At 41.8% G+C, this 13,650-nt stretch overlaps 1 protein-coding gene and 1 long non-coding RNA gene across 2 annotated transcripts in view; one reads left to right on the top strand and one right to left on the bottom strand.

Annotated features, from left to right (window-relative positions):
• The first annotated feature begins 2,959 nt into the window (after nucleotides 1-2,959).
• On the top strand, nucleotides 2,960-5,004 carry LOC121878436. Its single transcript, XR_006091155.1, has 2 exons — nucleotides 2,960-3,086; nucleotides 4,537-5,004. It is a non-coding gene; the product is annotated as an uncharacterized LOC121878436 (long non-coding RNA).
• A 592-nt stretch (nucleotides 5,005-5,596) lies between these two features.
• The window catches only part of LOC121878512 (CD109 antigen-like), an 81,374-nt gene continuing 73,320 nt past the window's right edge, over nucleotides 5,597-13,650 (bottom strand). The window contains exons 25-31 of the mRNA XM_042384771.1: nucleotides 12,240-12,373; nucleotides 11,426-11,664; nucleotides 10,859-11,023; nucleotides 9,195-9,388; nucleotides 8,654-8,828; nucleotides 7,435-7,540; nucleotides 5,597-6,948 (exon numbers count right to left, since the gene is read on the bottom strand). Of these exons, the coding sequence (XP_042240705.1) occupies nucleotides 6,827-6,948; nucleotides 7,435-7,540; nucleotides 8,654-8,828; nucleotides 9,195-9,388; nucleotides 10,859-11,023; nucleotides 11,426-11,664; nucleotides 12,240-12,373 (1,135 nt within the window). The 3' untranslated portion in view covers nucleotides 5,597-6,826. The remainder of the gene's footprint in view (nucleotides 6,949-7,434; nucleotides 7,541-8,653; nucleotides 8,829-9,194; nucleotides 9,389-10,858; nucleotides 11,024-11,425; nucleotides 11,665-12,239; nucleotides 12,374-13,650) is intronic.

Consider the following 13,650-nt stretch of genomic DNA (forward strand, 5'->3'; position numbering starts at 1 on the left):
GTGTCGGTTGTATGAGTTTATGGTGTTAGTTGTGTGAGTTTATGGTGCTAGTTGTGTGAGTTTATGGTGTCAGTTGTATGAGTTTATGGTGTCAGTTGTATGAGTTTATGGTGTTAGTTGTGTGAGTTTATGGTGTCAGTTGTATGAGTTTATGGTGTCAGTTGTATGAGTTTATGGTGTCGTTGTATAAGTTTATGGTGTTAGTTGTGTGAGTTTATGGTGTCGGTTGTACGAGTTTATGGTGTTAGTTGTGTGAGTTTATGGTGTTAGTTGTGTGAGTTTAGGTGTCGGTTGTATGAGTTTATGGTGTCGAGTTGTATGAGTTTATGGTGTTAGTTGTGAGTTTATGGTGCCGGTTGTATGAGTTTATGGTGTTAGTTGTGTGAGTTTATGGTGTCGGTTGTATGAGTTTATGGTGTCGGTTGTGTGAGTTTATGGTGTTAGTTGTGTGAGTTTATGGTGCCGGTTGTATGAGTTTATGGTGTTGGTGTGAGTTTGGTGTTGTGTGAGTTTATGGTGTCGGTTGTATGAGTTTATGGTGTCGGTTGTATGAGTTTATGGTGTCGGTTGTATGAGTTTATGGTGTTAGTTGTGTGAGTTTATGGTGTCGGTTGTATGAGTTTATGGTGTTAGTTGTGTGAGTTTATGGTGTTAGTTGTGTAAGTTTATGGTGTCGGTTGTATGAGTTTATGGTGTCGGTTGTATGAGTTTATGGTGTCAGTTGTATGAGTTTATGGTGTTAGTTGTGTGAGTTTATGGTGTCGGTTGTATGAGTTTATGGTGTTAGTTGTGTGAGTTTATGGTGTCGGTTGTGAGAGTTTATGGTGTTAGTTGTGTGAGTTTATGGTGTCGGTTGTATGAGTTTATGGTGTCGGTTGTATGAGTTTATGGTGTTAGGTGTGTGAGTTTATGGTGTCAGTTGTATGAGTTTATGGTGTTAGTTGTGTGAGTTTATGGTGTCGGTTGTATGAGTTTATGTGTGTTGTGTGAGTTTATGGTGTCGGTTGTATGAGTTTATGGTGTCAGTTGAATAGTTTATGGTGTTAGTTGTGTGAGTTTATGGTGTCGGTTGTATGAGTTTATGGTGTCAGTTGTATGAGTTTATGGTGTTAGTTGTGTAAGTTTATGGTGTCGGTTGTATGAGTTTATGGTGTCGTTGTATGAGTTTATGGTGTCAGTTGTATGAGTTTATGGTGTCGGTTGTATGAGTTTATGGTGTCGGTTGTATGAGTTTATGGTGTTAGTTGTGAGTTTATGGTGTTAGTTGTGTGAGTTTATGGTGTCGGTTGTATGAGTTTATGGTGTTAGTGTGTGTGAGTTTATGGTGCTAGTTGTGTGAGTTTATGGTGTCGGTTGTATGAGTTTATGGTGTTAGTTGTATGAGTTTATGGTGTTAGTTGTATGAGTTTATGGTGTCAGTTGTATGAGTTTATGGTGTCAGTTGTATGGGTTTATGGTGTCGGTTGTATGAGTTTATGGTGTTAGTTGTGTGAGTTTATGGTGTCGGTTGTATGAGTTTATGGTGTCAGTTGTATGAGTTTATGGTGTCGGTTGTATAAGTTTATGGTGTTAGTTGTGTGAGTTTATGGTGTCGGTTGTACGAGTTTATGGTGTTAGTTGTGTGAGTTTATGGTGTTAGTTGTGTGAGTTTATGGTGTCGGTTGTATGAGTTTATGGTGTCGGTTGTATGAGTTTATGGTGTTAGTTGTGTGAGTTTATGGTGCCGGTTGTATGAGTTTATGGTGTTAGTTGTGGTTTATGTGTTAGTTGTGTGAGTTTATGGTGTCGGTTGTATGAGTTTATGGTGTCGGTTGTGTGAGTTTATGGTGTTAGTTGTGTGAGTTTATGGTGCGGTTGTATGAGTTTATGGTGTTAGTTGTGAGTTTATGGTGTTAGTTGTAGTTTATGGTGTCGGTTGTATGAGTTTATGGTGTCGGTTGTATGAGTTTATGGTGTCGGTTGTATGAGTTTATGGTGTTAGTTGTGAGTTTATGGTGTCGGTTGTATGAGTTTATGGTGTTAGTTGTGTGAGTTTATGGTGTTAGTTGTTAAGTTTATGGTGTCGGTTGTATGAGTTTATGGTGTCGGTTGTATGAGTTTATGGTGTCAGTTGTATGAGTTTATGGTGTTAGTTGTGAGTTTATGGTGTCGGTTGTATGAGTTTATGGTGTTAGTTGTGTGTTTATGGTGTCGGTTGTGAGTTTATGGTGTCGGTTGTATGAGTTTATGGTGTCGGTTGTATGAGTTTATGGTGTTAGGTGTGTGAGTTTATGGTGTCGGTTGTATGAGTTTATGGTGTTAGTTGTGTGAGTTATGGTGTCGGTTGTAGAGTTTATGTGTTAGTGTGAGTTATTTTGTATGAGTTATGGTGTCGGTTGTATGAGTTTATGGTGTTAGTTGTGTGAGTTTATGGTGTCGGGTATGAGTTATGGTGTTAGTTGTGTGAGTTTATGGTGTCGGTTGTATGAGTTTTGGTGTGTGAGTTTATGGTGTCGGTTGTATGAGTTTATGGTGTCAGTTGAATGAGTTTATGGTGTTAGTTGTGTGAGTTTATGGTGTCGGTTGTATGAGTTTATGGTGTCGGTTGTATGAGTTTATGGTGTTAGTTGTGTAAGTTTATGGTGTTTGTATGAGTTTATGGTGTCGGTTGTATGAGTTTATGGTGTCAGTTGTATGAGTTTATGGTGTTAGTTGTGTGAGTTTATGGTGTCGGTTGTATAAGTTTATGGTGTCGGTTGTGTGAGTTTATGGTGTCGGTTGTATGAGTTTATGGTGTCGGTTGTATGAGTTTATGGTGTCAGTTGTATGAGTTTATGGTGTTAGTTGTGTGAGTTTATGGTGTCGGTTGTATGAGTTTATGGTGTCTGTGAGTTTATGGTGTCAGTTGCTGAATTACATAAAAGTTATTAAGGAAGATTTTCTGATGATGATATGATGATGATGTTGACGTTCTCTTCAGGTAAGGAAACACACCAGCTTTGAGGAGATGAAGGCTAGAGACAACTTGTTCACGGAGACTCAGGAGGAGGACGTAGGCCTAGTAAACCTGGAGGCCAAAAGACAACACGGGGGCTTCTTCAGGAAGGGTGAGTCCGCCTGGTGTCTGGGTAACTAGGGATTTCATGTAATCTCTAATGTGGAAACTAGGGATTTCATGTAATCTCTAATGTGTAAACTAGGGATTTCATGTAATCTCTAATGTGCTAACTAGGGATTTCATGTAATCTCTAATGTGCTAACTAGGGATTTCATGTAATCTCTACTGTGTAAACTAGGGATTTCATGTAACCTCTAATGTGGTAACTAGGGATTTCATGTAATCTCTACTGTGTAAACTAGGGATTTCATGTAACCTCTAATGTGGTAACTAGGGATTTCATGTAATCTCTAATGTGTAAACTAGGGATTTCATGTAATCTCTAATGTGGAAACTAGGGATTTCATGTAATCTCTAATGTGCTAACTAGGGATTTCATGTAATCTCTAATGTGTAAACTAGGGATTTCATGTAATCTCTAATGTGTAAACTAGGGATTTCATGTAATCTCTAATGTGGAAACTAGGGATTTCATGTAATCTCTAATGTGCTAACTAGGGATTTCATGTAATAATAATTGGAATTAATATTTGAATACCAAATAACACCAAACACAAGACAAAAATTAGGAGGGAAAGTTAATTAGTTTTTTTTTATATCAATTCATCGTAAAAACTAATTACAAAATAAGTTATAAGAGTGATAGAAGGTCAAGATAGATTACTATATACAGTATATATATATCAAGATGAGGTTTTATTGCATCTGTGTCATTTATCGTGTTGCAAATGTTAAATGTTGGTAATATTGCTGCATGGTAATGTTAATTTTATAGGGATCATTAATGTAAAGGGTGTTTATTTTTGGCTAAGTGGTAAGTGGTGTTATAAAAGTGGATATAAACAATTGAGTTAAGGTTGTTAATATGAATCACTTAAGTTAAGGAGGAAATTTGTCTTTTTTATTTATTTTATTATTTTTTTTTTTGGAGAGGGGGGGAGAGGGGAATTGAGAGGAGGGGGGGGTCTTCACTGCGTTAGATCTGAGCAAATGAGAGAAGAAAAAATATTCGGTCTTATTATTATTTTAGGCTAGTCTTCATACTTGTTTTAACACAGACGGTCAAATTATCCAATTCCCTCCTTCATCCCTCTCTTCCATCACCTCCTCTCATCAATCTCCTCATCCCTCCCTTCATTCCCCCTCCTTCCACCCTCCTTCATTCCCTCCTTCATCCCCCTCCTTCATCCCCCTCCTTCATCCCTCCTTCATTCCCTCCCTTCACCCCCTCCTTCATCCCCCTCCTTCATCCCCTCCTTCATCCCCTCCTTCACCCCCCTCCTTCACCCTCCTTCATCCCTCCTCCTTCATCCTCCTTCACCCTCTTCAATTCTCTTCCTTCACTTCACCTCCCTATCCCTCCTTCATTCCCTCCTTCATCCCTTCCTTCATCACCCTCCTTCACCCCTCCTTCACCCCTCCTTCATCCCCTCCTACAGGAAACACCGGGTCGTGGCGGGGTGAGCTGACCGAGGCCCAGGACCACCAGCTTAATCTCTGGATGGATCGTCACCTAACTCCTTCTGGCATACACTTCAGGGAGCCTGTGGATTAACTACCTTGCATACCAGAGCCTTACTGACCCTTATTACCAGAGAATTACTCACACTTATTACCAGAGCCTCACACTTATAACCAGAGCCTTACTCACACTTATTACCAGAGCCTCACACTTATTACCAGAGCCTTACTCACACTTATTACCAGAGCCTTACTCACACTTATTACCAGAGCCTTACTCACACTTATTACCAGAGCCTTACTCACACTTATTGCCAGAGCCTTACTGACACTTATTACCAGAGCCTTATTCACACTTATTACCAGAGCCTTACTGACACTTATTACCAGAGCCTTTTTTACTAAGACTTAATCATATTAGAGTCTTATTATTAAAGTTTATTATAATAGATCCTTCGTGGCTTTTATAACCTAACCTAACCTAAACGTGTGATTAGCCTCTTAAATATAGTGCACGACCTTCCCCTAGGCCACCCGCACCTCCCTACCACAAATTTCAGTTATCTTTCAAACTGTGGATATTGTACACACTTCATGCACTTCAATACCGCCACCACTCCAGTGCAAGCTCCAGCAGTTACAGTGGGTGCCCATCCACTCCAGTTAGAGCAGTCTGCCAAACTCCTGGGTGTTACCATAGACCATAAACTGGACTGGAAGGCCCATGTAAACAACACAATCTAGGCAGCCTCGTACCGACTCTACATGCTACGACGACTCAGGTCACTTGGGGCACCCACGCCAGAGCTGAGGACTATCTACAACGCCTTTATTCTCCCCAAATTAACGTATGCGTCACCAGCCTGGTCGTCTTCTCTCAACTCAACCCAACAACGTCAGCTAGAGAAGGTACAGAAGAGGCCTGCAGAATCATGCTCGGCGCAGACTACTCGGGCTACAACAACGCTCTCTCCACCCTGGAAATGCCATCCCTCATTGACCTCCACCACCACGCAATAGCAGGATTTGGCAGTGGACTACTGCACCATCCCCGTCAGCGCCACCTACTGCAACGTTAAATTGAAGGGATCATTAATGTAAAGGTGTCACATATATTGTACAGTAAAACTTCTATTTAACGGACTATACGGATATGAAAGTCCGTTATATCGAGGGTCTGTTATATATGAAACCCCCAATTAACGAACTAATGGAGAGAGAAGTACGTTATATGGAGGGGTTCACTGTAGATTATATACAGTTAAGAACTACAGGACATTGCTGGTATTTACGGCTGTTTTATTTTTCCTTTATTGCTTCACGTCTGTTGACGCCGCCGAGTAAAGTCTTCACACCAGTTAATGATAAGAGACGATAAACACGATACAACTCTAACCAACTTTTTAAAGTATTTGCCAAACATTGTCTTCCTTGTTCTCAGTAACGCCACTAAGGTAAACACATTAGTATTATGAAACTGTAAACACATTGGCCTTGTACTGTAACGTGTGGTTGGCCTTGACTCTTCATTCTGGTCAGTTAACTAACCCTCTTCTGATCCCCCCACCCCCTCAGCTGTGATCAAGCCCTGGGTAGTGTACTGTCTTCACCAGTCCGCTGAACATGGGGACGGGGTTCTGTTCTGTAATTGTGGGAAAATTCACCGGAATTCTATCAGGCTGTGTATTATGTAATTAATCGTATACTTTGTGAAGACTCGAGGTGGTGTGTTTTAAGTGTGTTCTTGTGGTGTTTTTTGTGGAGTGTTATATGTTCAAAATATTGTTGAGTCTTTAAATTTAGTCTCGTGTTACTTAATGTTTTATTATTTGTTATGAGCAATTTTAAGCTTGGTTAAAGGTTTATGGGTTGTTAATTAACTTGTTTGGGATTATAGTTCAACTTGTTTCACCAAAAGAGCAACAAATCTCATTATGACGGAGTTGTTTACCAGTGTTAAAAATGCCCTGATGTTGACTCTAAACAACTACCAACTGCAAGGGTTCCCAAACACATTTATGGTTCTCTTACCACAAGGCATTTACTAAACCTGTAACCTGTAGCTAAGTCAAGTTACACGAGGGAAGTTTCTGAGCTGGATGGCGATATTTTACCCTGTATACATCTTCAATATTAACCACAAAAATGGTTCTATCTCACACGGGTCATGAAGCACGATCTTCCACCATCATCACTCACAACACATCTTCGTCAGCCTGTGTCAGCCCACTGCTGGATGAAGGCCTCCTCCCCCTGGTGATAGGAGCCTCAGGGTTCACACAGACAGCAACAATAAGAGGGCAGTGTACTCACCTGATAAGAGCCGCAGACCTCACACACATCCAGATCATAGAGCGGGTAGACCTCCAGCAACGTCATGTTGAAGCGCTCTGAACACAACACAGAGAGAGGGAGAAATACATTATTACCACATCATATTATTTCAAACAGATAAAATACACAACTTTATATATAAAATAATAAACAAAACTGTCATCTATACCAAGCACTGGCCAATGACAGCAAGATATAATTAACCTTTTAATTGAGTTATCCATCAACTCGCTATTTTTCATTTTCTGTTATATTGCGAGTAATTCATCGGTAACTCTACTAGTCTACTTCAAGACAGTCTTATGATACTCCCCAGGTCTAATGGTCCCCAACGTAACCTAAACATAAGAAGAGTATTTCGTTAGGTTTGGTTAGGTTAGGGTCTACAAGGAATTAGCTTCACTGACCACTCCTTTAATTTAGCTCCCACATACTACACTTCCCTCTCCTCGTTGCTTCGTCTTTCATTGCTCTTAGCTTACTGAGTCTACTTTTTGTCTGGGAGACTCAACAAACTGACAGAAACCTCCTCCAAGACTCACCGGGTTGGTAGAGATCGTAGACTCTGGCCATGTTGTAGCGGGAATGGTTAGCGACGGGGTGCCAGCGCTGGACCTCATACGACAAACAGGTCTCCGTGGTGTCCAGCTGGCGAGGGTCAGAGCCAAAGAAATTCAAATTCAGAAATAGTCTAAAATTCCGTGTGTTGAGGAGGAATAGCTTATTAAAACAACATGTAAACATTTCACACACACACACATCCTTGACCACCGAAGGGTCAAGACGTACCTGGCGCTCCTCTCGGAGCAGCCAGGTCAACTGTTAAGTTGGCCCATACCAACTCCCTCCCCTGAACCCTCTTCCCCACCGGAATATCAACAAGTTCTCGCCAGAAGTTACTATTTCATTTAGGAAAGGAATGGAACCAGTGTTAAACAGAGGTGAACAGTGGTGAACAGTGCTTAAGTCAGTGAGAACAACTCAACAGTAACAGTCGTACCCAAGTTAACCTTCACACAGTGAGGTCCCAGGTACCCAGTGATAACGGCCCGTGAGACCCAACAACCAGCGATGTGTTAATCCGTCTACGATAGGAAGGCCTGGGACCACACCTCACTCATATAACACCATCTGTGAGGGAATTACTACACCACGTGAGGCCCCTCATAACACCATATGTGAAGGAGTTACTACACCACGTGAGGCCCCTCATAACACCATCTGTGAGGGAATTACTACACCACGTGAGGCCCCTCATAACACCATCTGTGAGGGAATTACTACACCACGTGAGGCCCCTCATAACACCATCTGTGAGGGAATACTACACCACGTGAGGCCCCTCATAACACCATCTGTGAGGGAATTACTACACCACGTGAGGCCCCTCATAACACCATCTGTGAGGGAAATTTACACCACGTGAGGCCCCTCATAACACCATCTGTGAGGGAATTACTACACCACGTGAGGTCCCTCCTAACACCATCTGGGAGGGAGTTACTACACTACGAGTTTGCTGTTCAACACCTACAATAATCTGTATGTTCACTGTATGTTCCTTTACCTTTCTCTAATGAAGGCTTTTGTTAAACCACCAATGTATGTAATAAGTCATTTATGTCCAATGTATATTTTCAGCCTTCGGGCTGCAGAACTTTTTCAATAAACCGTCAATTATTATTATTATTATTATTTATTATTACACACACACACATGGAATCAGAACAAGTGTATTATAATCTTCAAGGTAGAACTCACGTGATTGAAGAAGAATTTGACTTGGGTATCTGTCCTAAGGGCCCAGCGGAGGTTCCTGATGGTGCGGGAGTTGACCAGCTCGATGAGGTAGTCCTGCATCACGTAGTAGCCAGACGGTAAGTGCACCTCCACCACCGCCACCCCACTCGTCGCCGACTCCTCAGTGTCCGTCCACCTTAACATAACAAATCCAGTAAAAACCTGAGCACACACAATGACGTCAACACTAACACATACTCATAAACACCAAGTTACTGTACAGTAAGAGGATCTATGTCAAACGTTCTACTTTACGCTTCACAACTCAAGCTCTGATATATAGACAATATCTACCACAACGACCTATAGCTTCCATTACATTACACAAATATAAACTTCCATTATGCATTTTTCTTTTGTACTTTAGAAAGATCTTTTATCCAGACTCTTCCTTTGGACTTGAAGAATCCATTTTTCTCTTGATAAAAAAACTACTAATGATTTCCTACAAGATGACTTTCGCCATTAGTAATTCTCGTGAGATAATTGACCTCTGACTCACCTCTGACAGGTAGTGATCTGGAGGTGGGAGTTGTTCCTGCCGAAGAACTTGGTTTGGACGCTAAAGTCGAAAGCTTCCACGGGAGGGTAGTCCAGTAAGGGTTCGTGGTCCACCCCGTAGCTGTAGTCGAGTTGAACCAAAGCCTGACCTGACCCGTGACCCACCACGCTGATGTGACCCCAGATGTTCGTCAGCTGGTCAAAGAACATAAGAACATAAGAAAATAAGGAGTCTGCAATAGGCCGGTTGGCCTGTGCATGGCAGCTCCTGTCGAGAGTTACTACCACTCTCTATCATCCATGAATCTATCTAGCCTCCTTTTGAAACTTTCCAGAGTTCCAGCACTTACTACAAAGTTGGTAAGCGTGTTCCACTCGTCCACCACCCTATTTGTGAACCAGTTTCTTCCTATCTCCCTCCTAAACCTAAACTTATCCAACTTGAATCCGTTGCTCCGAGTCCTATCCTGCTCGGATATTATAAGAACTTTATCTATATCCCCTTTATTGATTCCTTTCACCCACTTAAATACTTCTATCATAACTCCCCGCACTCTTCGTCTTTCTAGGGAATGCAAGTTAAGTTTCTTTAACCTATCCTGATATGACGATCAGTGCCGGATTTAGACCTGTGGAGGCCCATGGGCAGCCTGTTTGTGGAGGCCCCCCTCATTATGACTACCCAAGAGGGTGGGGTGGCGAGTGAAGCGAGCCTAAACATCTGGGAGTTCCAGGGGGCGCTGTAAGCCCCCGGGAAAATTGTGAAATTTGAACACTTCTTTGGAGAATTTTGAAGCCATATGCAGTTATATTGAGGAAATTAGAACATTGATAAATTTTTAATTAACTGTATATTTATTGGTAGTGTACAAATTCCCAACACACACACACAAATGAATAAACAAATAAATAAAATATTGTAATATGTGGAGGCCCCCAGATTGTGGAGGCCCCTGGGCAGCTGCCCACTTTGCCCACTCCTGAATCCGGCCCTGATGACTTAGTTGTTCTCTCTATCTCTCTCTCACACATAATATGACCTAAAAAAATATTATCTCTCTCTCTCTCTTTCTCATACACACACAGAATATAACCAAAAATGTTCTCCAGCTACACACAAACACAGAACACAACACAACACAACACAACACAACACAACACAACACAACACACAACACACACACACACACACACACACACACACACACACACACACACACACACACACACACACACACACACACACATATCAAGGAAGACAAGAGAACCATTCGTCATTAAGGAGAGAACAGTGATGAAGGTAATCTTGATCAACTTCTTATATACAAATCATTATAGAGAGCCGTGTATGGTCACTACCGAATAATTACCAACATCTCTCTCAAAAGACTGAGTGTGCATTGTGGTTTTCGTCAGCAAGAAAGAAAACGTCCCTTTTCCCTCTCTCCTTCCTTCCTTCCTTTCATTTCCTTCTCTTTACTCTTTCTTCCTCTCCTCCTTCCTACAATCCTACATCCTTCCTTCCTCCCTCCCCACGCCTCTCCTTCCTTCTCATATTCCTTCCATCCTCCCTCTCTCCCCCCACGCTTTTCACATAAACCATCCCTTCTCCATCTCTCTTTCCCTTCTCACTTCCTTTCCTTCCTTTACACTGTGGAGACTTACATCGAAGGACCTCAAGTCAGCCAGGTCGTAGGTGTTGCCCAAGTAGACGTCCACGGTGAAGTTGGGGTTGGCTGAGTGTTCGAGGGTGATCCGCATATCCGTCACGTCCCTCAGCCGGGCCCTGAAGGAGTACTCTACCAGCGCTTCCATGGCCGCCACGCTGTCCTGTGAAGGGTAGAAGGGGGGGAGTGAGGTTTAGTAAAGGGTGTTAAGTGAGGGAGGAAAATAAAGGAGGGGAAGAGGGAGGTGGTGAAGATGGAGATAAACATAAAGGGAGAAAACGAGGGGGGGGTGGGAGGGGGGGGGGTGTTAGGTGGTAAAGAGAGAGGAAGACGAAGAGGATTGTGGGCCTATTAAGATTGGTTAGGTTTAAGCTAGGCTCCCTATTAGTGACTATATTAGGCTAGCTAGGTTCAGGCTCCCTAGATTAGTGACTGTGGCCTCATTAAGACTGACTAGGTTTAGACTAGGGGCCTATTAGTGACAGTGGACCCATTAAGACTAGCTAGGTTTATGCTGTGGTCCCATAACTTCTTCACCGCGTTACTCCAGTCCTCATGTCCTTACCAGAGTTGAGATAAGTCCTCCATCCAGCTCCCTCATGACGGCGAGGAACCTGACGATGTTTTCCTGGATGATGCCGATCCCTTCCCTGGCGATGTAGACGAGGAGGGCGTAAGAGGTGGTCTCTACGGCGTGTGCGTCCCACTTCTGGTCATTCTTCGGCCGGATGAAGGGCTTCTGGCTGTCCTCATACACCATGGGGTTGAAGTCCACAGGCTCACGGGACCAATAGATCTTGTTCCCTGGGTTTACAAAATACAAATATAAGTCTACGGTACAGAAGAGGGCTATGTATCCGGCACTGTACTCAATATTCTTCCTTTCCCCAACTGTAACGTTAGATACCGATTCACAGCTGGGTGCTAGACTCGATTCAATGTACTATATACTGAATCGCTTTAAAAAAAAATTAATGTGAGTATGAATGATAATATATCCGTTTATACAGATGATTGATTGTGAATATACGAACGGTGAGTATAATAAAGTCTACTGTGAATATAATTTAGTATATTCCCACAGTTAAAATAACAGAAGGACTTATCTCTTATCTCCGAGTATGAATGACAACAACACAACAACATCACTCAATAAACAAGAATATGAAACAATAAGTAGAGTGAGTATATGACTGACTGACTGACTGATTGAATGAATAATGGAGTGAATGAGGAGTGACTGTGTGTGTGTGTGTTGAGATAATGAGTGAATGAGTGGAGTGAATGTGTCATTGTGTTTGAGAGTGAGTGAGTGAGTGAGTGTGTGTGTGTGTGTGTGTGTGTGAGTGAGTGAGTGAGTGAGTGAGTGTATATCTTACCCTCTACTCTCTTCATTGTGTCCAGTAAGTTGAGGGCAGTTTCCTTCTTGGCAGAGTCGGCCTTGGTGAGTGCCCAGGCTACCAGCGCCATGTCGTATGGATCGTCGAGACTCTCTAGCTTCCTCTCCAAGTAACTGAGAGGTGAGGTAAGCTGTGTTAGTTAGGTCTTTATAATCATGAGAGGTGAGGTATGCTGTGTTAGTTAGGCCTTTATAATCATGAGAGGTGAGGTATGCTGTGTTAGTTAGGTCTTTATAATCATGAGAGGTGAGGTATGCTGTGTTAGTTAGGTCTTTATAATCATGAGAGGTGAGGTATGCTGTGTTAGTTAGGCCTTTATAATCATGAGAGGTGAGGTATGCTGTGTTAGTTAGGTCTTTATAATCATGAGAGGTGAGGTAAGCTGTGTTAGTTAGGTCTTTATAATCATGAGAGGTGAGGTAAGCTGTGTTAGTTAGGTCTTTATAATCATGAGAGGTGAGGTATGCTGTGTTAGTTAGGTCTTTATAATAGGTGAGGTAAGCTGTGTTAGTTAGGCCTTTATAATCATGAGAGGTGAGGTATGCTGTGTTAGTTAGGTCTTTATAATCATGAGAGGTGAGGTATGCTGTGTTAGTTAGGCCTTTATAATCATGAGAGGTTAGGTAAGCTGTGTTAGTTACGTCTTTATAATCATGAGAGGTGAGGTAAGCTGTGTTAGTTAGGTCTTTATAATCATGAGAGGTGAGGTATGCTGTGTTAGTTAGGCCTTTATAATCATGAGAGGTGAGGTAAGCTGTGTTAGTTAGGTCTTTATATTCATGAGAGGTGAGGTAAGCTGTGTTAGTTAGGCCTTTATAATCATGAGAGGTGAGGTATGCTGTGTTAGTTAGGGTCTTTATAATCATGAGAGGTGAGGTAAGTTAGTTAGGTCTTTATAATCATGAGAGGTGAGGTAAGCTGTGTTAGTTAGGTCTTTATAATCATGAGAGGTGAGGTATGCTGTGTTAGTTAGGTCTTTATAATCATGAGAGGTGAGGTATGCTGTGTTAGTTAGGTCTTTATAATCATGAGAGGTGAGGTAAGCTGTGTTAGTTAGGTCTTTATAATCATGAGAGGTGAGGTAAGCTGTCTTTAAATCTTTTATATCTTAAGCTTAGATCATTATATACAGACATAGATTTAGAGAACTTTGGAACGATTTTGTATTTTGAAATCTAGGAACTTTTACTCTTAAGACGATTTTGTGTTCTCATACCTCGAAAAATGTAATACTTTTAGTTATTTTATGTACCGAGGAATTTACTTACAATATTACAGTGATCGTCTCGGTACTTTAATGACTATGTGATGTATTTGTGAAAGTAAATGTCTACAAACATAAGAACTATTACAAAAAATAACATTAACAGGCGCAACTAAATGAGATAAT

The sequence above is a fragment of the Homarus americanus genome, unplaced genomic scaffold (genome assembly GCF_018991925.1).
Source record: "Homarus americanus isolate GMGI-L3 unplaced genomic scaffold, GMGI_Hamer_2.0 scaffold41027, whole genome shotgun sequence".
NCBI classification, from domain to species: Eukaryota; Metazoa; Arthropoda; class Malacostraca; order Decapoda; family Nephropidae; genus Homarus; species Homarus americanus.